The sequence below is a fragment of the Parasteatoda tepidariorum genome, chromosome 6 (assembly GCF_043381705.1).
Source record: "Parasteatoda tepidariorum isolate YZ-2023 chromosome 6, CAS_Ptep_4.0, whole genome shotgun sequence".
In the NCBI taxonomy this organism is placed as follows: Eukaryota; Metazoa; Arthropoda; class Arachnida; order Araneae; family Theridiidae; genus Parasteatoda; species Parasteatoda tepidariorum.
Genome location: NC_092209.1, coordinates 11,213,364 through 11,237,617, shown reverse-complemented (window position 1 = coordinate 11,237,617; position 24,254 = coordinate 11,213,364). Strand labels below are relative to the sequence as shown.

Below are 24,254 nucleotides of genomic sequence, written 5' to 3'. Positions count from 1 at the left end.
ATATATATATTGCCAACTTTTTAAAGGGCTCAGCACGGCTTTGCTGTAACAAAATGGCGCTTACATAAGCCTTTGAATTATTTAAAAGCAGTATCTAGTAAAAATCCTTTGAATCGAATTTACTTAAACAGGAATCATACATTAAAGCACTACCGCTCGAAAATATTTACCGGCTATCTGGAACAAATTGGTATCTATGCATTCCTGAATATTAGTAAATAGTATTCAGGAATGTAGATATTCCAATTTTGAATTCTAGTAATAATTATAATATCTTACCGATTGAGTTGAATAACTTTCGAATTGCAGTTACGGACATTTTCTCCGATTCTCTCAACTTATCGGCAACAAGTGATGAAACGCAAGCAACGACAGCTTGGAATACGTAAGCCATCGCTGAAATGAATCCATTCTATACGAAAGAAAACATCTCAACATTATTCACCATGAAATGAAAACGCATGATTAATAATAATAAACGAACGTAACAATAAATATTGCCTAAATATATATAGGTGTATAAATATATTTATATAGATACTTAAAAGGAAGTTTTTTTTATATACCTTCTTTTATTATGCGTTATTAATGAAAAGAATTAAATAATTTTGTATTTATAGGACTTTAATCAAATTTAATGATTATATGTATGTTACGGTAAATGTGATTAATGCGGTAATTTCGCCTAATCATTGGAGATTATTCGTATTCTCCAATGATACGTTACAAATGTGATGAAAAAAGTAGTATTTAATTTGGTGATGTCTTCCTGAAATTTATCAAAGTTAGTGGATCTGATTATAAGTTAATCCCTTTAACTTTAGTATTCGAAAGTTTTCTAAAAAATATCGGCTTATATTCAGAAATATGTTAATGTTCATTATATTCAGAAATATGTTTTAATGTTAAAACAATTGAAGAGCAAGGAAAAGAACGGTGTATGTCCTTTTTGTCAAAAAAAAAATTAGCAATTTGATTGCCACCTGTAGCATTTTATAGATTGGTAAGTTTTGTCAAATCAAAAACTTGAAAAGTTGGTTCTGCACGAAAGTCATTACACAGTGAAGATAGACCATACTGGGCAAAAACAACTATTCCTTTCCTCGTTTTTCTCCTCCGTATCCGGCCACAAACCTTTCCTCCCCCCTGTTCTTCAATTGTCTGTTTCAAACTGAATGAAAAATTTTAATTTTTTCATTTGCAGAATTTTGACCAATTTTATGGTCTTATTATACCAAATCATATCATGCTGTGAGTCTTTTAAATACTTACGGATGCTAGATCGAAGTGAAGAGCAGTACTTAAGTATGTGGGTAATTCTGTCAGCAAAATCAGGAAACCAAATCCTTGACCGAATTGTGCAATCATAAGAGCCCATACGGGAACGGACGTAAATATATCTTTCCATGGAACCACATGTCTCTATAAAACAGAAAAGTTTTTATTGCTCGTAAAACTAACGCACGTAAAAACAAAATATACTTTTAGTGATTAACACAGCTTGCCCGTCAGGCTAAACGGTAAATGACAACGAACTAAATTTGCAAATTATAGACAGATTTTGCTAGTTTTTCATAACGGTTTTAGTAAGTCAATTCTGGCACATGTGGCGAATCATATTAGCCTACAAATTGTTTAGAAATAGTGGAGGATAAAAATATTCTAAATTGAATTTATTAAACCAAGAATCACAATTTATAAACTACCACTTGAAAATATTTATTCGCTGTTCGGATCAAGTTGGCATCTCTTTGTATATGAATAAAACAATTTTTGTGTGTTCTATATTGCATTAATCTCTTCAAACCATTTTAGTAACGATAATAATATAAAAAAATTAAAAGCATTAAAAATTTACACGAATTATGTGTTTTTATTTATCTTGGCTTCGCCGGTCACTGGTGACCCCCGTGGAGCTACGAACAAACTCAGTGCGGGTCACCGGTGACCCCTTTGGCATTCAACGTGTTAATAATGTGACAAGATAGCGCAAACTTTGAAAAAAAAAAATTGTCTAACATTGCTAAAATTGTAATCTATAACAGCTAAGATGTGCTTTTGGAATATTTATACAATGTAAAGTATTTTTGACTCATTTTTCGTTCCCTTATTTCATAGTCGCAAAGTATACTGGTTTTCCCGAAATATTTAACTTTTAAAGAGATAGAAGAAATTATGACTTGTTATATCATTCTTGATGTAAAGTATTTTATTTAAAATAATTTTTTTTCACGAAATTATGTATATTAAATAAGTTTTTATTTGTTTCGTGAAGGGATTAAACAATTTTCCCAAATTACTAATTTTCGGTTAGTCATAAACAATGAGATTTGTTTGCCTCCATTTATTTGAAGAAAAAAAATATGTTTCGAGAATCACTAATAGAAAGTTGAATGAATTTCAAGTACTACATTAAGTGCTTTTCAAAGAAAATAAAGATCTGTAATGTGTTTCACTCAAATTTATAAATCTGCAAAAAAATATTCTTAATTTTAAATAAAAAAATTTTTTTACCATACAGAAAAACTAATTTCTGACATACAGTGAAAACTGGTTTCAACTAACCTCTTCGGATTCTTTGTCTTTATTTTGTTCGATGTATAAAAATTCCTCTTTTGAAATTGTTGGATGATTTGAAGGAGTTTCATATATGAAGAAGCACCAAAAGAAGAACCAGATAACGCCTAGTGCACCTAAAGCCAAAACGAAAGATTTGAAAATAAGCAAAAAATATATTATTGACAACTACGTGCTTCAAATATTAGTCTTTTAATTTCAATAAATATTGGAAAATATATTAATAACTGATCAGAAATATTATCCTCGAAATTCTATTTTTCTTTCAAAAATTGTGTAGTTATCTTAATGTGAGTTCACAGTGAGTGCATATTGTGTTCTCCGCGCAAGCGCAGAACATAAATTTCAAAAGTCTACCTGAGAAAGCTTTAAAAGTCTAGCTCCTCGGTGACATCGGTACTCGCTGTGTGATTGAAACATTTTAAATTGAAATATAGTATTATCAACCATGCATGTTTGATACATAATATCACGAAATTTCTCATTTCTCACACACTCAATGTCTGGAATAAAAATAATATCTAAAACACAATATTAAAGTTTTGATAGATTGCTATTTTGTTTTTCATCTCTAATATCACTTGAACTTTGTGGGTAATAGTAGGGCTAGAACACACTAGTTCGAATGTATTAGTAGGGTTCGAACGTACTAGATCAAAAATGTACTTGTAGGACTAGAAAGTACTAGTAGAACTAGAACGTACTAATATAAAGTGCCTACCGTCTCAAACCAAAATATCCCTTTGTGTATTTGTTAATTATCCCTTTTTTAAAAAAAAAAATATTTTCTATTTCTCTGTTAGGATTAGTTGGAGAAATTATAAGTCAAATTGTTTTATTTTTTCTCTGTCAGTTAGATTTTTTAAAATTGTTTTGGATTCAAACGGGTTTGCATACCTGCCAACTTTTAATCCTTTCCATTATCATTTTTCCCAGTGGTATTAAAATGGAATTAAAACTTCAATTTTAAGCAAACAAATAAGTTGTATTTGAGTAACCTTAAGTTGACAACCATGATAGTAACACATATTAGTATATGTGCTTAATTTTTGTAAGAATAGTGGTGATCAAAATCATTTGAAAATTAAGCTTATGAAAGAAAAAATAGTATATATTTACTACCACTTTAAATATAAAAATAAAATCTTCGGGAATATCCAGTAGAGTTGGTAGGTCTGGGTTAGTGCCACCAAATATGAAATTACCATCTCGAACTCAACCACCTGAAGTGAAACAATTTTCCTTCGCCGTCTAAACTGTGAACGCCTAAGTCGGGACAACAGCTATTATTTTTAATTAAACAATCGTTTTACATAAGCTTTTACATTAGTCGGTGCTTATAAAATTCCTGAAAGTTAGTTAGGATAGAATGGCTTTTGACTACCCTAGTCCAGGTTTTGTTCTTCCCCACTTGTTAAGAGAAAAATCAAAAATCTTACCAAATAAGTAGAAAACGGAAGGCCATCCTCCGAGGAATTCTGTACTGCAAAGCAACCCTGACACAGAGAGGGATGCCACGTTCCCTACCATAATACCGGTAAAGATGATAGTGGAGAGTCTACTTCGCTCAACTTTCGGTGCCCACTTGCTGATAGCTGCCGTTATGGAAGGCGTTGTCACTCCCTGCAAACACATAAATAATCATTATGCTTTTTTTCTTGATAGTACGAGTTTTCTCCTCCCCCCCCCGAAAAAAAATATTTATATCTATACAGGGTGTCCCAAAACGACCGCATAAACTCTGCACAGCTAGATTCCTCGTTGGGAGTACATAAAAACTGCCCAAAGAAGCGTTCCTGTACGATCCATAGTTTACGAAAAAAGTACAAGAAACAAAGTATGACGTCACTCCCAGTGCAAGGAAAAAACACTTTATTGGACCATTCCATGGCGTGCTCAAGCCTGCCTCGACATGCACGGCGGAAACTTTGAACATCTGCTTTAAATTGCGCATAGTATACTGCTGTTGATATGTTCAATAAAGTGTCTTTTCTTGCACCGGCAGTGACGTCATACTTTGTTATTCGTATTTTTCTCGCAAACTATGGATCGTACAGTAACGCTTCTTTGGGCAGTTTTTATGTACTCCCAACGAGGAATCTAGCTGCGCAGAGTTTATGCGGTCGTTTTGGAACACCTTGTATATACAGTTCTGGATAATTAAATGAATTTTAACGAATAAGGTGTTAAACATCATGTCATTAAATCGTTTTTAAGCTACTTCCTCTGAGAAAAAATAAAAATGGCATAGCTTACACATTCCACTCAATCATACCCTTTAACTACAACGGAATTTTTGCTGTATTAAAAAAATATTTTCCAAAGTTTTAGCAAATATAATATATTAACATTTTAATTAATAGGAAATAAAGAAATTTTGTCTATCACTACATAAAAAAAAATTGAAGCATAGATATATGACAGTGTTCCCACGGATCTTGTAAATTTTCAAAAGTGGTAACGGAGAGGAGTAATAATAATAGTTTGATTTACTTAATATATCACTACTTTACACAAAATAAAAATTATATATTTATATCATACCTGCCAACTCTTCCGGATATTCCGAAAGATTTTATTTTCATATTTAAAGTGGTAGTAAGTATATACTATTTTTTCTTTTATAAACTTAATTTTTAGATGATTTTGATCACCACTATTCTTATAAAAATTAAGCACATATATTAATATGCGTTACTATCATGGTTGTTAACTTAAGTTTTCTCAAATACAACGCATTTGTTTGCTTAAAATTGAAGTTTTAATTCCATTTTAATACCACTGGGAAAAATGATAATGGAAGGGATTAAAAGGTGGCAGGTATGATATATATGTTAGAATTAAAATGAAAGCAAAAAATAAGACTTTTAAATTATAAAAATTAAGCCTAGTCTAAATTTAAGCTACCGCTTTTTATTTTTTTCCATTCTGGTTCCGTACAAATACATTTATGACTCGCCCGTCCCGTAAAGGTTAAAGGGTTGTCAAACACTGAAATCATGGAGTGGTGGCTTCGAATAATTTCATGTTTGTTGAAGTATGTACTAAATTTTAATTTTCAATAACATTTTTTTAATAATATAACAGAAAGAGGTAAGTACATTCGTTTGTAAAAAGATTTTCTCACTTAGCAATTTTTCTTAAATATTTTTTTAGTACTTTAATGCAATCCTTAATATTGGGCTTAAATTTCGTCTTTACTTAAAAAACCATTAGAAACACAATTAAAAAAAATTATACTGTTAAAGATTCCAAACTAAACTTACAACATTTGAGCCACAAGCAATTTGCTCAAATCATGACACAATATTATGTCGTAATCATTTATGAATTAATGGATCACTCTTTTTATGACTGTTTTGGGGTAGTGAATTTTGTATTGAAATTTATTATTGAAATTATAATTTATTATTTAGATCACGATTTATCATTTAAATTATCAATCAATTACAAAAAATTTTTATTTTTGAAAATAATATAAATTATGCTACTTACATCAGCCAATCCTTGAAGAATTCGGATAGCAACAAAAGCATATTTATCCAGATATGCAGCAAAAGGAGATAAGAGGGTGAAGACTGATGTAGCCAATACTCCTCCGCCAAATACCCATTTGGCACCAAACTTTTCAGCCAATATTCCACCAGGTACATGACTCATCACATAACCATAGAAATAGGCTGACAAAATTGTCCCCTGCGTTTGAGTGTCCCAGTTGAATTGTTCACCCTAAAACAGTTTTTAAATAAGGATTGTTTTTTTATGTTTTAAATTTTTTCAAAAGTTTCAGTTCTTTTTTTTCAGAACTTTTGCTTCGAATTTAAAGCATTTGTCAATATTCTCGGTATATGTAAAAAAATTCATTGATAGCATTTAAATTCCTTTCTTTTGAGCCCAGATTGTTTAATCGTTTTTTTCAATCTTTCTGATTGAGGATATTTTTTTAGTGCTGAAAAAAAAAATGATAAATGTGTTTTTACTGCTGCAGTGGATTTTAAAATCATTCTAATCAGTTATTGAAGTAAATTGTTTTTCATAACTACATTATTATCTTCCATAAAAAAATGCTCATTGCATGATATTGCATTTTTTTGTATTACCTGGGTGATTTTCGCTTTCATCATTGAAACTATTATTTACTTAATTGTTTATTTACGTGAGGGAACATTAAAAAAAAAACTATTTTTTCTTTTGTATTTGTATGAGAATTCTTGAAAGTTGCTTTTAATCATGGAAACTGAAGTTTGACTAGTATTGTTATTTAATGTTATCACATGAAAAGAAATTCGATTCGAAAACTAGAACAAAAAACACAAAGGAAAGTAATGAAAGCTTTCTGATGCAGGTGATATCCGAACACTGCATGGGGAAAAATGACATAGTTTCTAAGAGCTTTAAGCAAAACTTGATAATGAACATATAAATGATCCTTTAAATTGTGAAAACAGTTTTGTCATATAAAAACTTCTGAAACATTAACTGCCCGTTAAATAAAGAAAGAAAATCTTCACAATTTTAATTTAGATAAGGAAGAACCCTCTGGGTTAGTTATTCTGTTAGCACAGTATTCAGCAGTTATCTCGTGGTGACACTTTTATACAGTAAGCTTAATTATCCTTATTCAACAAGTATTTCAGGGCTGCCAACTTTCTACGCTTTTTGTAAACATTTATTCTAGTGGTACTTAAGTTTATATATTTATGTATTATTTTTTCAATTCATTTGAACTTATTTTCCACACCACCACCCATAAAAATTTGTATGCGACGCCACTTTATTCCGGCTTTCTTGTTGCGAGGCTTTTGAAATGATAACAAAATTATTGAAAGTTTTGGCTTTTAAATGTCTACCACTCTATAATATATTTTTCAAAAAGTGTAGTAGTTGTCAGGCCTGCAAGAAGCGGAGTAGTTGGCAATTCTGGAAATGTTTCCATTTTTCTTTGTCCAACCACTAAAGTATGACTCTGAAATCTATTTGAAAATATGCATTTCATTCAGTTTCAAAAATAAATAAATTCATAAATATATAAAATAATCATCATCTTTATTTAATTCATTCATATGTCGAAATTAATTAACCATAGCACAATTTTGATTCACAATTCACAGATTTTTTGAAAAAAACCAGCCAAAAAAATTCAATTAACTTTTTTAATGTAAAAAATACCTGCCGCTCCTGGTTCAACTTTTCTTTTGGTGGACAATTTTGATAAACTGCTCTTTGGTTCCATGGAAAAAGGCTATATTTTATTCTTGAATAAATAAGAGTTATAGCTTACAATCCTATGTGAATGATCAAAAAACGATTTTTTTTCTTAGCTTTCACATTATTTTAAATTCTCGATTAAAATTATAGCACCATAAAATACAGCGCCGCTCGAATTATCTCGATTGTACACGGTTATTAATAGGTATAGGTAGTCTGAACAGACCACTGTGAAGGATATCCACTATTTTTCCCATTTAATATTTGAATCTGAGTACCAGCCTAATAAAAGGCTTTAGCTCATTCATCTGAGTGAAAAAAGTTTGTAAATTCGGAGCGAAGCTCCGAGATAGATATGGGTAGATGTTGAAAGGGTGGAGTGGCAATAAACTTGTCTTCACTGGTTTGGATATCCACTTACAGCACGAGTCATTTAATATAGAATATAGTTAAAAAAAGAGAGTGGTAGCAAATATATGGCTAAAAATTTATTTTATTTATGAATATTATGGGTTTGCCTTATTCACTTGTCAACCACTACAAATTCAATTCTCAAATATATAAGATAAATTTCTCTCAATTACTTTTATAAAAGGTTTTGGATTCATGGGCACAACTGGTTCACTTTTAAACAGTCTGCGCGGCCTACTCATAAGAGACCGTGTGGAGGCTTCTTGATGTAGGAGGTGATGGTTTAGCTCGCTCGAATTAACTCGAGGGCAGAAGTTAATGTTAAAGGGTTAACAATTGATAACAAATCATTTTAAGAAAACAATAAATTATGGTTACAGTGGTGAAAAAGTAACTTAATTTCTTTATTACTTACCGTAAAAACCGTACTATTTTTTGGCGTATCATCGTGGATAAAGTTGGGGCATTCTGCTACTTGGTTGAAAGAAGCATTCAGAGAAGGAAGATGAGCATTTGTTGTCTGGTTGACCATTGCCACAATAGCCACGCTGAGATTCGTCCTCATGGCAAAAACATTGAATATACCAAGACTTCCAAGGAGAACCAATATGTACCTTCTTGGTATATAAATTGTTTTCACTGTTGATCCAATTGTTTCTAAAATCAGAAACACCATTCTTAAGAATTTATGCTTTTTTATTTTTTCAATATTTAAAAGTGTACGTTGCGCAAAAAATGAGAGCACTCTGAAAACAATTGATCTAATGAATTAATTTTCACGAACTAGAACTTGATTTTAATGGTTCTGGGTTTATCTTTAAATTAATTAATTTGAGCGAATGATATACTGAGTTACGAAATCAGACTAAAAAACTTACTTTCTCTGAATAAACAGACTTTTCATTTGGCGAAATCGGATTCTTGATCATCGAAACGGAAATACGGACGGAATAGTGATATTCGGAAGGAACAAGCGGAACGGAATAGGGATATTCGAATTCTAGATCATCGAAACGGATTCTTGATCATCAAAACGAAAATACGGACGGAATAGTGATATTCGGAAGGAACAAGCGGAACGGAATAGGGATATTCGAATTCCAGATCATCGAAACGGAAGGATGGAATAAGAATATTCAGATTCTTGATCATCAAAACGGAAGGACAGAAAAGGAAAATTCGAATTCTTTATCATCAAAATGGACTGACGAACGGAATAGAAATATTTGGACAGATCAAACGAAACGGAATAGGAATATTCGGATTCTTGATAATCGAAACGGAAGGACGGACGGAGTAGGAATATTGGGTTTCTTGAGCATCAAAACGGAATAACGGATGGAATAGAAATATTCAGAATATAATTGCTTTCTCAAAGAAGTTGCATTTTTTAAAATTTTCATTTCTCAAGAGCTAATCGAACTATTCCCTTAAAATAATGAATCTTGTCAGTTGAAATTATCTATAGATAAAAATCAAAATTTTTTACAGCATCATTAAAATGAAAATATAATAATTATTTATTAAAAAAAATTTTTTTTTACATGAGATTGCTTTTTGAAAACAAGTTTTATAACTGTAAGCAATTTTTTTTATTCGCCTTATTAATTTCGAATGTACCGGAAAGCAAAATTAACAATAAAGGGTGCTAACTTTCAATTGTTTTCCTGCCAAAATTATTGGGATCTTACTATCTAAATTGGGACGCCCCCTCCTCTGTTTTGAGAGGCAAGAATCCAAATTTGTTAAACGCAAATTTCAAAAAAATGAACCAGAGATTTCACGTACTTCTTTAAACATAATCATTACGTAACCCTGTATATTAATTCACGAGCATAATTTTTTATCCAGACTATATCTTCGCATTCAGATATCCAAACGTGTTAAGATTTCGATTTAAGAAATCGAAATTCCTTCCATTATTAACATATCGCTGGTTCAAAACTAAAACGACACATCTGCAAACGTGTAACGCCTGCAGATGTGTCGTTTTTTGTTTTGAAGCAGCGATATATTTATAATAATTTTAAAGTTTGTGAAAAGAACAGCATAAGCTTGTATAAGGTCTTTTGAAAAAAAAAACTTAATTTAAAAATAAAGAAACTAGGCGATTTATGAAAGTGGACGGCATTATATTACGAATGTGTCCAATATTGTGTCGAATATCGTAAAAACGCGTTTTGGGTCATACAAAGTTTCTTATAACACTATGCATTTTAAGCTATGTTTTTTTTTTCTTCTTCGTATGTGCTTTGAGCTGTGTCTATTCTACATGTTACATTGTCACTAACTCTATTGTCCATCGTGACTGAGAACTTAAGCTATCACAGAGCATCCAGCAAACGCAGTTGGCGCATGCGCACAAAAAATGTTTTCTACCACATTGTGTACTTCCGTGCTTGTCATCTCGGAAAAAGCGGTGAGTGAAGTGATTCAACTGTTTTTTACTTGTTAAATAAATATGTATTAAATGCTTATTTTAGAAATTTAATTATTTAACTACTTTTCGTTACGTCCAGGCGAAGATGTAAAGCTAAGATAGAACCAACCGAGAAAAGTAAGAAGTAACTTTCGCATTATTCGATTTCTTAGTGCATTTAGAGCCATGTCCAAAATAAAAAGCAAACCGATGATGTACTTTTTCAAATAAATGCTTTACATATATAAACCACTTTTTATGACTGGGCTTTAATGGATTTAATCATTTAATGAGTTTAATCATTTCATAGGTAATGAAGTAAAAATTAAATTATTGCAATTTTAATTTCGTAAACTAAGTGATTTTCGATCAACCACTTCAAGTTTTAAAAATATCAAGTCTGTAGCTTTATTAGGAACGTACAATGCGCAAAAAAGAAAGGACCCCCCCCCCCCNGGCCCCCTCCCCCCCGAATAACTAGCTATCGGATGATAGGATCTTCTCGTTCTAGGACTCAATTTTAAAGGTTTGAGAGGGTGACCTCAATATACAAATTAACTAGGGCAGGCAATAATTTAAGTTACGGAATTCAAACACAAAAACGAACTTTCTCTAAATAAGCATACCTTTGTTTCAATAGATTTGGATTTGTGACCCTAAAATATAGGGGGGCGGATTAATTTAATATTAGTCGGGCAAATTTTGAATTGTAAGGTAGATAATTTTCAAATCATTTTAAAGAATGTAATTTTAAAAAAACAAATTGCAAAATTTGAGAGAAATTATTGAAGTAGCTTCTGAGAAATCGAATTATGAAAAAGTCAGATATTTAAAAATCGAAAAATTAACACATTTGGGGTCACCCTCTGGAACCATTAAGATTGAGTCTTAGAACGTGATGATCCGATCATAAATGAAAAATAATTCAGGGTGGTCAGTTTTTTATCTTGTGCATGGTAAGACTGCAATTCATATGACGACTTTTGATTAAATTGTGGCTCAAAAGCTTGCTTGAAGCAAAGAGGTAGCAGCTATATTATTTTTTATTAGTCTCGATTTCCAAGCTACTTTTATAGCCGTTTTTATAACGTAAAATGAGATCAATATCTAAAATAAAAATAAAAAAAACATAAACCGCTTACAGTATAGTTTGTTTTATTGCTGATATTTATTTCATGTCACGTGCTTTTCTCTATTTTTACTTTATCATATTTACTGTGGTTTCCTTCAACATTTACCGGTGATTCTTTTTATAGAAAACACACACACCGTTTGCTAAAATAAGATATTGACAAGAAAAAGTGTTATGTACAAATTATATTTGATGTTTCTTTTTATTACACTTATTAACTTTTCAAGATCATTTAATTAGGCAATAAAGTACTTATATTATTGGAACTCCACGTCGCAGAGATTAATTTATATAAGCTTTTGAAAACAAATAATAATTAAGGAAACAAGGTAATAAAATTTGAATTCAAGTATTGTTTTATTCGAATTTGAAGGTTATTTAATTGCCGATTGTAAAAACATTATCCATGGCAAAGTTTTAATTGTTACTTTGTATAGAGTGAGCAAAATAAAAAAAAACTGACCACCCGGAATAGCTTTTGATCTAATGATCGGATTTTCACGTTCTGGAACTCAATCTTGAAGGTTTTAGTGAGTGACCTCAAATATGCTGATTAATTAGTGTAGACGATATTTTAAGTTAAGAAATCAGATGCAAAAACATACTTTCTCTGAATATACATACCTTTTTTCAACTAATTTGGATTTGTGATCTCAAAATAAAGGGTTAAGTAGTTTGATCCAATAGTTTAGTCACGAGAGCGCTCTAAAGTTTGAACCCCTTAATCTTAATTTACTTTTTGATTGATTTCCCCATATCTTGAGAAAGTTTGAAGCGAATTATAAAATTCAGTTAGCCAAAGATAATTCCATGCAAAAATAATTTTCAGTGAATATTTATTATATTTTTTATTTTATTTAATATTAGTCGAAAACATTTTGAANTATTCATTTGCACCCTTTTCAACCTTTACGACGTATTTAAACAACAACCTCCTTTATACCTTTAAAATATACTTCGTTTATACCTCATTTATACCTCGATTTTTTCATAAGGGTTACGTTATTTTGCAATAATTTTAAAAATATTTAATGAAAAAGCAAAATTTTGTAGCAATGTTTAGTTAATAACAAAATCCTAATTTTAAAACTTAAAAAAAAATCGTTAAAATTTACTATAAAGGTTTGAGCATTCATATGAGTTCTTTCATATTGCGCATGAGAGCAAACATTTACTAATTTCTTGTCATGATTTTGTTGAGATTCGTTTTTGGTAAGTAATGAAAAACAATCCTATTTGAATATCTTGAAAATTTATAAAGATTTTAGTAATTTTTTTAAGTACTTTTTTTTAACAGAAAGCTCTAAATGATAAGAAATTTTCCACAAATATCATTATGTTCCATTAGATAAGATTTATTAAAAATTACACCAGCATGATGAATCATATGATGAATCATATCCCATTAAAATAGGTTCTCTTTTTCACATGCTTTGTTTTTTTCCTTGTACCATCACAATTTGGTGTACTGACGATTATTGTAAGGTACTATCATCTGTTATTAAATTCTGCCTCATGATAAAAATTAAATTTGTGGAAATTCCCTTATAATTTAGAACTATCAAGAATTTCAAAAACTACACAAGAAGTTTCCAGAAACTTTTTAATTTTTCAAGATATTCATATCGACTTTTTTCGATTTGTTAACAAATACAATTCACTACAAAATTATACGGAAAAAAATCGCGTATGCACAGTTTGAAAGAACTACTTTAAATGCTCATATGTTGCTCAATTTTTATCATTTTTTTCCAAATTTTAAAATAATAAATTTGTAATGAATAAAAAACTGCTTCGAAAACTTATTTAATTTTATTGATTATTTTTAAAGTTATTGCAAGGTGCATGAGACATTAGGGGGTGCATGAGACAATATAAAACATGAGACAATATTTTTCATAAAAATGTCCATATTTCCATAAAATGTAAGTTGAGTTTACGAAATTTTACGCAATTGAGTATTTGCACTTCAAGAAGACCGCGGATACACACACATGTGAACTATGACGTCAGCGCCAGCAGATCGTTTTTAGTTTTTTTTCTACTTATAACCGCTGTTGAGCAGCCTACCCAATTTTATGGGTTTACAACTACTAATGTTCAACTCCGTAGCCTTGTAATTTTGAACCCAATCCAGAGGACAAGGGAACTCCTGGATCGAGTATTGGGACAAATTTGCCTTCGTGGAGGACTTTTCTGATGGAGCTAACCCGCATTAGCGTTACATAGAGAGGAAGACCACGAGGACCTCCCACGGTCAGCCTGACGGCAAGGGGACTCTAACCTATGATCCGTTGATCGGATCGTTGTAATGTGTGGCAAATAAGTGTTCCAGGATTGAAAATCTACTATTCATTAAATCTTCTCATTTCCACAACACACACAAAAATACAAACAAACATAACATTCAGACAAAACATCAAATAAGATAAAAATTGATTTCTAGCGAGAAAACGTTCAGAAGTAGATCTACACTTCTCGGATGATCCAATTCTACATCATATCGCCAAGAGAGGCGTGCCTAACTCTCATAGGATCTCTGAATGTTACAAATTATTTTCTTTTATGTATTTTCTTAAGAAATGTTTATTAAAATAGAAAGTTAACGAAAACTGAAATCTTACATCGCTCATAAGAAAAATGACGTGTTAAAGTTGAGCTTAGTTTCTCCACATAAGTTGAAATGTTAACTAAAGTGAAGTTAATTAAATCCAGCCCCTCACCGCACATCGAATTTGTTGAAATGTAATTCTTTTTCGTCTACGTCTTTTACTTAATTTAAATTTATTATTTGTTTACGTATTTTATTATGACCATGATATGTTTTTGTTTCGTGCACCTGGCAACTTCGATTTATAAATAGTCTGTTTATGTTCAACATGGCTTCGTGTCTGGCTTTAAGTTTAGTGCGAAATATATGGTGAAGGAATTGGAATCTTTGCCTTAGAATATAGAATGTGTCACTTGAGGGAATTGAATCTTGACGGGCTTGGCATACTCGAAATAGAATGGAAAAAACATTGCTAACATATACAAATGTCGTGTTTCAAGAACCAATCAAGATCGAGATAACCATACTAAGTCCTTGCAGGTATCCCATTATTGCAAATAATAGTCAAAGTAAACGATACAAATTACATGCGTACTGCAGTACTTTCAGGCATAAGGTGTTCAAAAATACATGTTTTAATTCATAATTTATTACCGTTTCTTCAAATTTCTGAAAGCTTCAAACATTAATTTTAAGAATTTTTAATTTAAAGTGGTATATATAGAAACATCTTTTAAAAAAATAACACCTTTTGAATTATTAAACCAGAAACAGTGACAAAAGCAAATTATCAAACAAAAACTGAGCATTCTAATGCCTATTTTGAAAGTGTCTCCTTCTAAATAAATTGCAAAAAGGAAGAGTTGGAATGCAAATTTTGTCTTTATTCATTTTGTGTTATACAATAGGTACTGTATGATTTTTATTTTCTTAATCGTATGTTTATTTTATTTTATAACCGTCGTTGAACAACCGACCGAATTTCCAGTTGGCGACTATCAATGTTCAATTTCGTATCCTTATGATGTTGAACCCAATCCAGAAGACAAGGGATCAAGTATTAGGTGAAATTTGCCTCAATGGAGACTTTTCGATAAAACTAACCCGCATTTGTTTTACATGGAGAGGAAAACCACGAAAACCTCCCGCGGTAAGCCTTACGACAAGGGGACTTTTACCCATGGGTCATCTACCACTGAGGATATTTTACATCAGCACTGTGGTCGGTGTGAGTCGGGTGCGGAATTCAAATCAACCAGCCTTCGCCGGGATTGAGTCCCGCTTCATCTCATTGGGATTCGAGAGCTAATTCTCTGAGCCACCACGGTTCTGCTTATGTTTATTAAACACAAACGTCTATCTGAAACTGTTAAGGGAGCAAATTGACGACAAGGTGATGTTTTTCTCCTTTTAATAAGAACTAACAAACCTATCTTAAAGCTAAAATTAGTATCTTGGGTATTTCATAAAAGCCGCTCGTAACATATCTTTATAGAATCGTTTTACATAATGAAACAAGAAAGCTGGGCACATTAGCCGCAAATTTATATTTTTGTTGAAAAAGAACAAAAGCTACTTAATACTCTCTAATTATCTAACATTATCGAAGTCGACAAGTTCAAATGAAGAATTATTATTATTAAAAAATTTTTTTTTTTCAAGTGGTAGAATGTATATTCTTTTTGCAAGTATTTCAACTTCATCCTCGAATAAATTAGATCTCCTAATATACACGAATGTTTAAAAATCTTTAATCTCATTTAAATGTTAACTATTAATTTTTAATCTCATTTAAATGTTAACTTGCTACTCGTAGTACTTGATATTCCTAATTCTTTTGCATTTTTACAAAGATTCTGCATGTTTGTAATGCAAAGATTCTTAGATGATACAATGTCTATTTCAGTAATTTATCTAAATTGGCTTACTTGGCAGATTTAAAAACTATAGTAAAAAATTCATCAAACCTTGGAAGTCATGTTTCTCATTTTCTTCCATTATATATTAAAGATAAGTTTTTAAATTTTGAAGAACAATTTTGCAAAACTCCATTGTTGTAGAACTATCTGCAATTATTAAGTGTCTAGGTATGTCGTATTTATTCAACAGGTACAGTTTAAATGTGAAAAATAGAAAGCGATTCTAGAAACTCATCATTTAAGAAAATTTTTTCCCAAAAGAAATATTGTTCTTTTCCTCTTTTTAAAGCAGTGTTTCTTAACCTTTTTGATATAATGAACCTCTTTTAAAATTTTTTAAGAAGTCACGAAGCCCCCCCCCCCCNCCCCCCCCCCCCCGTGAAAAAAATGATTGCAAAAAACATCAATTATTAGANGTTGAACATAAATTTAGGGTTCCCTAGTTTCGGATTTTTTTTTAAACTGTTAGCATAACTGAGATAAATCTAGATTTAAGCAATCCATAAATATTTAATTTAAATGAAATATGTAAGAAATATCACAGAGATATGTTTTTGATTCTCAAATTAAAGTTAAAAAAACGCATTTTTCAGAAGTTTTGAAAAACCTTAACTACCAAACCTTTATTTTTTCCATGTCGTGGTAACCATGTAATTCTATTTCTTTGAACCACTTTTAAACAATTAATTTACCAATTATTAAATCTTAATTAATAATCCATTAATCAGTTCTTATTCAAGCTATTTGTTGTATCGAACTTAATATGCAGAACACCAATGCATGCGTGCATGTAAAATGCTAAAAAAAAAAACCTGATGAAATTGCTTTTATGCGTTGGCAACAGCTTACTGAAAACTGAAATATAAAGTTAGTCAACAATCATAAGCTTAAACACAGAAATTGACATATTTACGATTTTCGGAATAAAATTTCCTTTCAAGCGTAAGAAACGAAAGTATGAGACAAACTGAGTTAGTCAGTTAATGTTAGTCATAACTTAGTTAGTTAATGTTAGTAAAAGCGAATAGTTCGTATTCACAAGTAAACAGCTCAATATTTTTGTTTTAATTACAGTTGAGCAGAGAAATGTTTAGTGTGGTAATCACAGATCTGATTTAAATCAGATTTGTGATTTAAATCAGACCATGTGATTTAAATCAAACCACGTGGTTTAAAACAGATTTAATTGTATACCTGTCATCAACATCACGCGTGTGTTATGAATCTGATTGGTTTCCGCATCGACAAATGCCAGGAGTTTACTACTATGACGTCACTTGCAAGCATTTGATTATAAATTTACGCAAGTTCAACAATCGTTTTCAGTAAGATATTAGTTTCAGTGATGCTTTATTATTAACTCCATAGAATGATACATTTTATTAACGAAAATATAGTAGTTTGTTGAATAGTTTGGTTTTTTTTCTAACATTTTTTTTTTTGGTTTTATTCATTTTGCGGAGATTATGTTAGAATAAAGGTGTTATGAGTTTATGAAAGAACAAATAATATGTTAAGCTCTCAAACAGTGGAATTTAATATTTTATATAAGTAAGATCGTAATCAATATAATTTAATGAATGTTTATGAATCAAATGTTTCTTATGATATGCACACTGTATATTTTTAGAGCTTAATTTCGAAAAGACTCTCGGAATACATAAAAAGCAGTAATAAAACATACCAGTTCTCAATAAGCGTACAAAATAATTTGAAAGGAACCACGAACAATTTGGGAGAGGGGGAGGAGGGGCGCATGGTGTGGTATTCTTCGTATTATATAAAACACTAATGCGTACCGTATTAATGCGTACCTTAAACTGATAAGAGAAATCTAGCAGTCTGCAGTAACCATCTGATCTGTGACGATTTTTTAACCCTTTCCACTCGAGATGTGACTGTCAGTCACCACTGTCACCTGTAAATTACCCACCACTTTAATTACGAAATTTTTTTTTATTACCACTTTTTTTATGTTACCACTGCATTCAGTGATCCTCGGATTTTAAAAGGTAAGATTACAAATTTTTTTCAAAATGTTAGTGGTTGCTTCCATTTTTTTAGCAGTTGAAAGGACATCGAGTGCAAAGGGTTAATTTCCTCAGGTAACGATGAGCCAGTGAGCATTTAGTGACGGAAAGTTTGTTCTAGACAGAAAAAGAGGTTAAGTCGACGGTGTTGGGAAACGCGTGGATTCTAAATTTGTTTACGTATGTTTCAATTTAAAATTTAACCATCGCTACTTTTTGCATATTATATGGAATGATACATACATATCATATGAAATGTACTATTAATTATTAAAGTATTATTAACAGTGTATATTATATGAAATGAGTGCTCCAAATGTATTTTCCTAAAAGCAGTAAATTAATACAGAAATCTAATCGTAACGTACATAAATTGAATGAAAATGTTTTTAAATCATTAGTTTTGCAAGATGAATAATTTAAATGTTTTTAGAACTTGTATTTAAAAAGTTAGATTAACGTAGGTACCATAAGAACGTAGGTAACATAAGAGTCGGTACCATAAGCATAACAATGAGCGAGAGTAACAGTTTGAAAGAAATTGCAAAAGTGGACTTTATAATTTTTATCTGCAAAAACTAAAATCAAGCTTTTAGGTGTGACGGTATATATATTCAGGGGACGGACAGAATAACACTAATACATTTTTTCATATTTCCCACAGAAATACTTCACGAATTAATTTATACTCCAGAAAAATTTAACACTCATATCTATGAGATTTACTGCTTTTAGAAGTGTAAGCGACCAACAATAAAAAATTAACGGAAAATAACGTTTTTGAATTCTCTATGCCATAAAATGTAATAATAGCGTAACTTGTGGCAGTTAATCTATGCAAAAATTACACAAAATTTCGTAAGACTAACTTAAATCTTTATGGAGATCTATACGTTGTTATAAGAAACTAATTTCTTTCTTATTATTTGTTTGCTATAACTTTAAAAAAAATATTTAATGAAATTAAACAAAATTTTTAGTGCAATTTAAAGTTAATTACAAAATGTTTGCTTTGAAATTTTAGAAAAATTCAAAAATTTGAGAATTTTAAAACTGCACAAGATATGAATCACTAAATTAGTTTTTTTATACTCCTTAGGCACGGGAAAAATTAAAAAATTTTATTCTTAATTCTGTAGTGAATCGTATTTGGTAACTAATTAAAAAAAAAACTGGTTTAAATAACTTAAAAATTTAAAAAAGTTTCAAGCAATTTCCTGGGTAGTTTTCTTACTTTTTAAAAGAAAGCTCAAAATGATAAGGCGGTTTTCACAAATTGCATTTTTTTTACATTAACACTAGGTTTACGGGACGCGTCATTTTGACGCATTTCGAATTTTATAAGGAAAATTACAAAACCAGTATGCATTTTTATTTTATCTCTTGTAATGACTTTTATCCATTGATTAAGGTAGGTAAATATATATTGTAGTCTATTTTCTTCAAAAGCGTTGAAATATTGAAATTCTCTTTGTGGTAAACCTATCTTTGTGGCATATATATATATANGAATGATTAAAAATTCTACAGATTAAATTGTAGAGTAGAAGTGTAAAAAATTATGTTTAAAAATATCAAAAGTAAAAGAGTTGAATTTAGGGTTCCGGATTTTTTTTTAAAACTGTTAGCAGCACTGAGATAAATTTGAACTATCCATAAATATTTAATTTAAATGAAATATGTAAGAAATATCACAGAGATATGTTTTTAATTCTCAAATTATAGCTAAATTTATTCAGAAGTTTTGAAAAACCTTAACTACCAAACCTTTATTTTTTCCATGTCGTGGTAACCATGTAATTCTATTTCTTTGAACCACTTTTAAACAATTAATTTACCAATTATTAAATCTTAATTAATAATCCATTAATCAGTTCTTATTCAAGCTATTTGTTGTATCGAACTTATTATACAGAACACTAATGCATGCGTGCATGTAAAATGCTAAAAAAAACGGATGAAATTGCTTTTATGCGTTGGCAACAGCTTACTGAAAACTGAAATATAAAGTTAGTCAACAATCATAAGCTTAAACACAGAAATGGACATATTTACGATTTTCTGAATAAAACTTCCTTTCTTGCATGAGAAACGAAAAAATGAGACAAACTGAGTTAGTCAGTTAATGTTAGTCAGTTAAAAGCGAATAGTTCGTATTCACAAGTAAACAGCTCAATATTTTTGTTTTAATTACAGTTGGGCAGAGAATTGTTTAGTGTGGTAATCACATAAGACCGGATCACAGATATGATTTAAATCAGATTTATGATTTAAATCAGACCATGTGATTTAAATCAAACCACATGGTTTAAAACAGATTTAATTGTATACCTATCATCAACATCACGCGTGTGTTATGAATCTGATTGGTTTCCTCATCAACAAATGCCAGGAGTTTCCCACGATGACGTCACTTGTAAGCATTCGATTATAAATTTACACAAGTTCAACAATCGCTTGCAGCAAGATATACCTGTTATCAACATCACGCGTGTGTTATGAATCTGATTGGTTTCCGCATCGACAAATGCCAGGAGTTTATTACTATGACGTCACTTGCAAGCATTCGATTATAAATTTACGCAAGTTCAACAATCGTTTTCAGTAAGATATTAGTTTCAGTGATGCTTTATTATTAACTCCATAGAATGATACGTTTTATTAACGAAAATATAGTAGTTTGTTGAATAGTTTGGGTTTTTTTCCTAACATTTTTCTTTGGTTTTATTCATTTTGCGAAGAATATGTTAGAATAAAGGTGTTATGAGTTTATGTAAGAACAAATAAAACGTTAAGCTCCCAAACAATGGAATTTAATATTTTGTATAAATAAGATCGTAATCAATATAATTTAATGAATGTTTATGAATCAAATATTTCTTATGATATGCACACTGTACGTTTTTAGAGCTTAATTTCGAAAAGACTCTTGGTATACATATAAAATATAAAGCCAGAATAAAACATACCAGCACTTAATGAGCGTGCAAAATAATTTGAAAAGAGCCACGAAAGCAATTTGGGAGAGGGGGAGAAAGGGCGCATGGTGTGGGCGTATTCATATTAAATAAAACACTAATGCGTACCGTATTAATGCATACCTTAACACGTTCACACCGGGGTGACCCACCGGTGGGTCACGCTAGATTTTTTCATCTTGGCAGCGCACCGGAGTAAAAACTGGTAACAATAAATTTCAGTTTTCAGTTTTTTTCCGGGAATAATAAAAATCCATAACTACCAATTGTTTTTAACGGATGCAATTTTTATATTGAATTGCTTCTCCGCCGAGATAAATTTCTTTCCTTTTACTTCAATTGCATTCCAATTACCAGAAAGAACCACCCCAAAGATCAAAATTCAAGACGAATGGGAAAAAGGCAGCTAACGGCCCCAGGCGCCCAGATAAATGTTGTTGATGATGGTGATAAATTTCCTTACAGTAAATTGTATTGTCGAGAATAGATTAGCTCCTCCCTAATATTGAAATAGTTCTTCTACCAGTAATTTCTCTTTTCCCGCACCAGTATTCTCACTTTTCCCGCACCAGTATTCTCACTTTTCCCGCACCAGTATTCTCACTTTTCCCGGCGTGAACGTGTTAAACTGATAAGAGAAATCTAGCAGTGACCACAAGGAATTGAAATAATAATTGAAGTAGCAGTTAAAAACAAGAACATATAATATACTTTTAACATATAATACAGATTGTTCTATTCAGGTATTTCTCATGAGGGGAAAGAAATGGTGAAACAAACTGAGCTATACGCTGAACAGAGGCGGAAAGTTGAAAGCGAAAAGTTCATTAAGTGAAGTGACATACAAATAGATATAACGATAACTTATGCTCCTGTGATTTTACCAAAACAACCGGATCTGCAGTAACCATCTGATCTGTGACGAATTTTTAACCCTTTCCACTCGAGAGGTGACTGTCAGTCACCAGTAAATTACCCACCACTTTAATTGTGAAATTTTTTTCATCTTAATGGTTAGTTACCACAGCATTCAGTGATCGCCCCAACGAACCTACCTGCATGAAGTGTGCCGGAGCCCACTTCACTTATCTCTGCACGAAGCCACTCTCCCTCCCAGCGACGTGTGCCAACTGTAAAGACGCCCACCCAGCCTGTTTTACAGGATGTAGTGCCTGGCCTAAGAGAAATCATCGAGCTTCAAAGAGCAGACCAAAAGACTCCCTCTCGAACGCCACTAGGTTCCTGAAGGTCTTCAAAGAACTTCAGGAGTTAATCAAAGATGAAGCAGTAATCCAGCTGCTTACTTCTCTCATTCCAACACTCAAGACCTAGCCACCGGATCCTCACCCTCAAGCCCACCTTAACCACGGACAATCTCCTGCCCCACCTGATTTACAACATCTACCTCAGATCTGCTTAGGCAGTATTTAAGAACTTTCCCATTGAGACGAATGAGTTGGGGCCCCTTACGGGGCCGATACTTAGATAAAGAAGTGACATAGGCATAGGCATTCAGTGATCCTCGGATTTTATAAGGTAAGATTACAAAACTTCCTTCATGAAAATGTTAGTGGTTGCGTCCATTTTTTTAACAGTTGAAAGGACTTCGAGTGCAAAGGGTTAATTTCCTCAGGCAACGATGAGCCAGTGAGCATTTGGTGACGGAAAGTTGGTTCTAGACAGAAAAGGAGGTTAAGTCGACGGTGTTGGGAAACGCGTGGATTCTAAATTTGTTTACATAATTTAAAATTTTTATAGCTACTTTTTTATATTTTAAGAATGCCGGGCTTAATTTCATATTTTCACCAATGAAATGGTTTTTGTGATGATAACATTTCAAAAGATTGGTAGAGTATTCTTGTTTTGACAAACTTATTTTCCAACATTGTAAATTTATTTACTTTCATTACAGCTTACTACCATTGATAAAGTTTGGAATGTATGAAGTAAACCTAATTATTTTTTGTATTGCGAACAAACTCAATTATTCTATTTTATTTTTTGATTTTTGATATGCGCCTTCGCAACATATTATTTACAAACTGTTTCTGTATTTTTGCTGCCATTATTCTTATTAATTAACACATGTAACGTAATAGTTTTGCTATATTTTAATTAATTTTATTTGTATATGTTAATCAAGTGTTAATTAACAGAGCATATTATATGAAATGAGTGTTCCAAATGTATTTTCCAAAAGCAGTAAATTAATATAATAATAAGGGACCAACAATAAATAACAAACGGAAAATAAGGTTTTTGAATACTCTATGCCATAAAATGTAATAATAGATTTGCAACTTGTGATAGTTAATCTGGTTATTATATGCATAATTACACAAAATTTCGTAAGATTTCCGTATATATATTAAATCTTTATGAAGATATATACATTTTTATAAGAAATTATTTCTTTTATTATTTTTCTGCTATAATTTTAAAAAAAATATTAATAAAATTAAACAAAATTTTAGAGCAATTTAGAGTTAATTACAAAACTCTTGCCTTAAAATTTTAGAAAAGTCCTTTTTTAAGAAACTGCGCAAGATATGAGTAACTAAACTAGTACTTTTTATAGAGATCAGGCGCTGGAATTTTTTTTAATTATTATTAAAAATAATTTTTTTAATTCTTAACTCTGTAGTGAATCGAATTTGGTAACTAATTAAAAAAAACTGGTTTAAATAACTTAATTTAAAAAGGTTTCAAGCAAATTCCTGGGTAGTTTTCTTACCTTTTGAAAGAAAGCTCAAAATGATAAGACGGTTTTCACAAATTGCTATTTTTTACATTAACACTAGGTTTACGGGGAGCGTCATTTTGACGCATTTTGAATTTTATAAGGAAAATTACAAAACCAGTTTTCATTTTTATTTCATCTTTTGTAATGACTTTTATCCATTGATCGAGGTAAATATATATTGAAGCTTACTTTCTTCAAAAGCATTGAAATATTGAAATTCTCTTTGTGGTAAACCTATCTTTGTGGCATATATATATATATACCAGTTCTCAATAAGCGTACAAAA

The 24,254-nt window shown here is 31.0% G+C and overlaps 1 protein-coding gene across 1 annotated transcript in view; it reads right to left on the bottom strand.

Annotated features, from left to right (window-relative positions):
- The window catches only part of LOC107447503 (sialin), a 19,272-nt gene extending 10,385 nt beyond the window's left edge, over nt 1–8,887 (bottom strand). Inside the window, exons 1-6 of the mRNA XM_043042089.2 lie at nt 8,612–8,887; nt 6,073–6,306; nt 4,017–4,200; nt 2,566–2,693; nt 1,273–1,422; nt 280–412 (exon numbers count right to left, since the gene is read on the bottom strand). Coding sequence (XP_042898023.1) covers nt 280–412; nt 1,273–1,422; nt 2,566–2,693; nt 4,017–4,200; nt 6,073–6,306; nt 8,612–8,872 — 1,090 coding nt within the window. The 5' untranslated portion in view covers nt 8,873–8,887. The remainder of the gene's footprint in view (nt 1–279; nt 413–1,272; nt 1,423–2,565; nt 2,694–4,016; nt 4,201–6,072; nt 6,307–8,611) is intronic.
- Nucleotides 8,888–24,254: the final 15,367 nt, after the last annotated feature.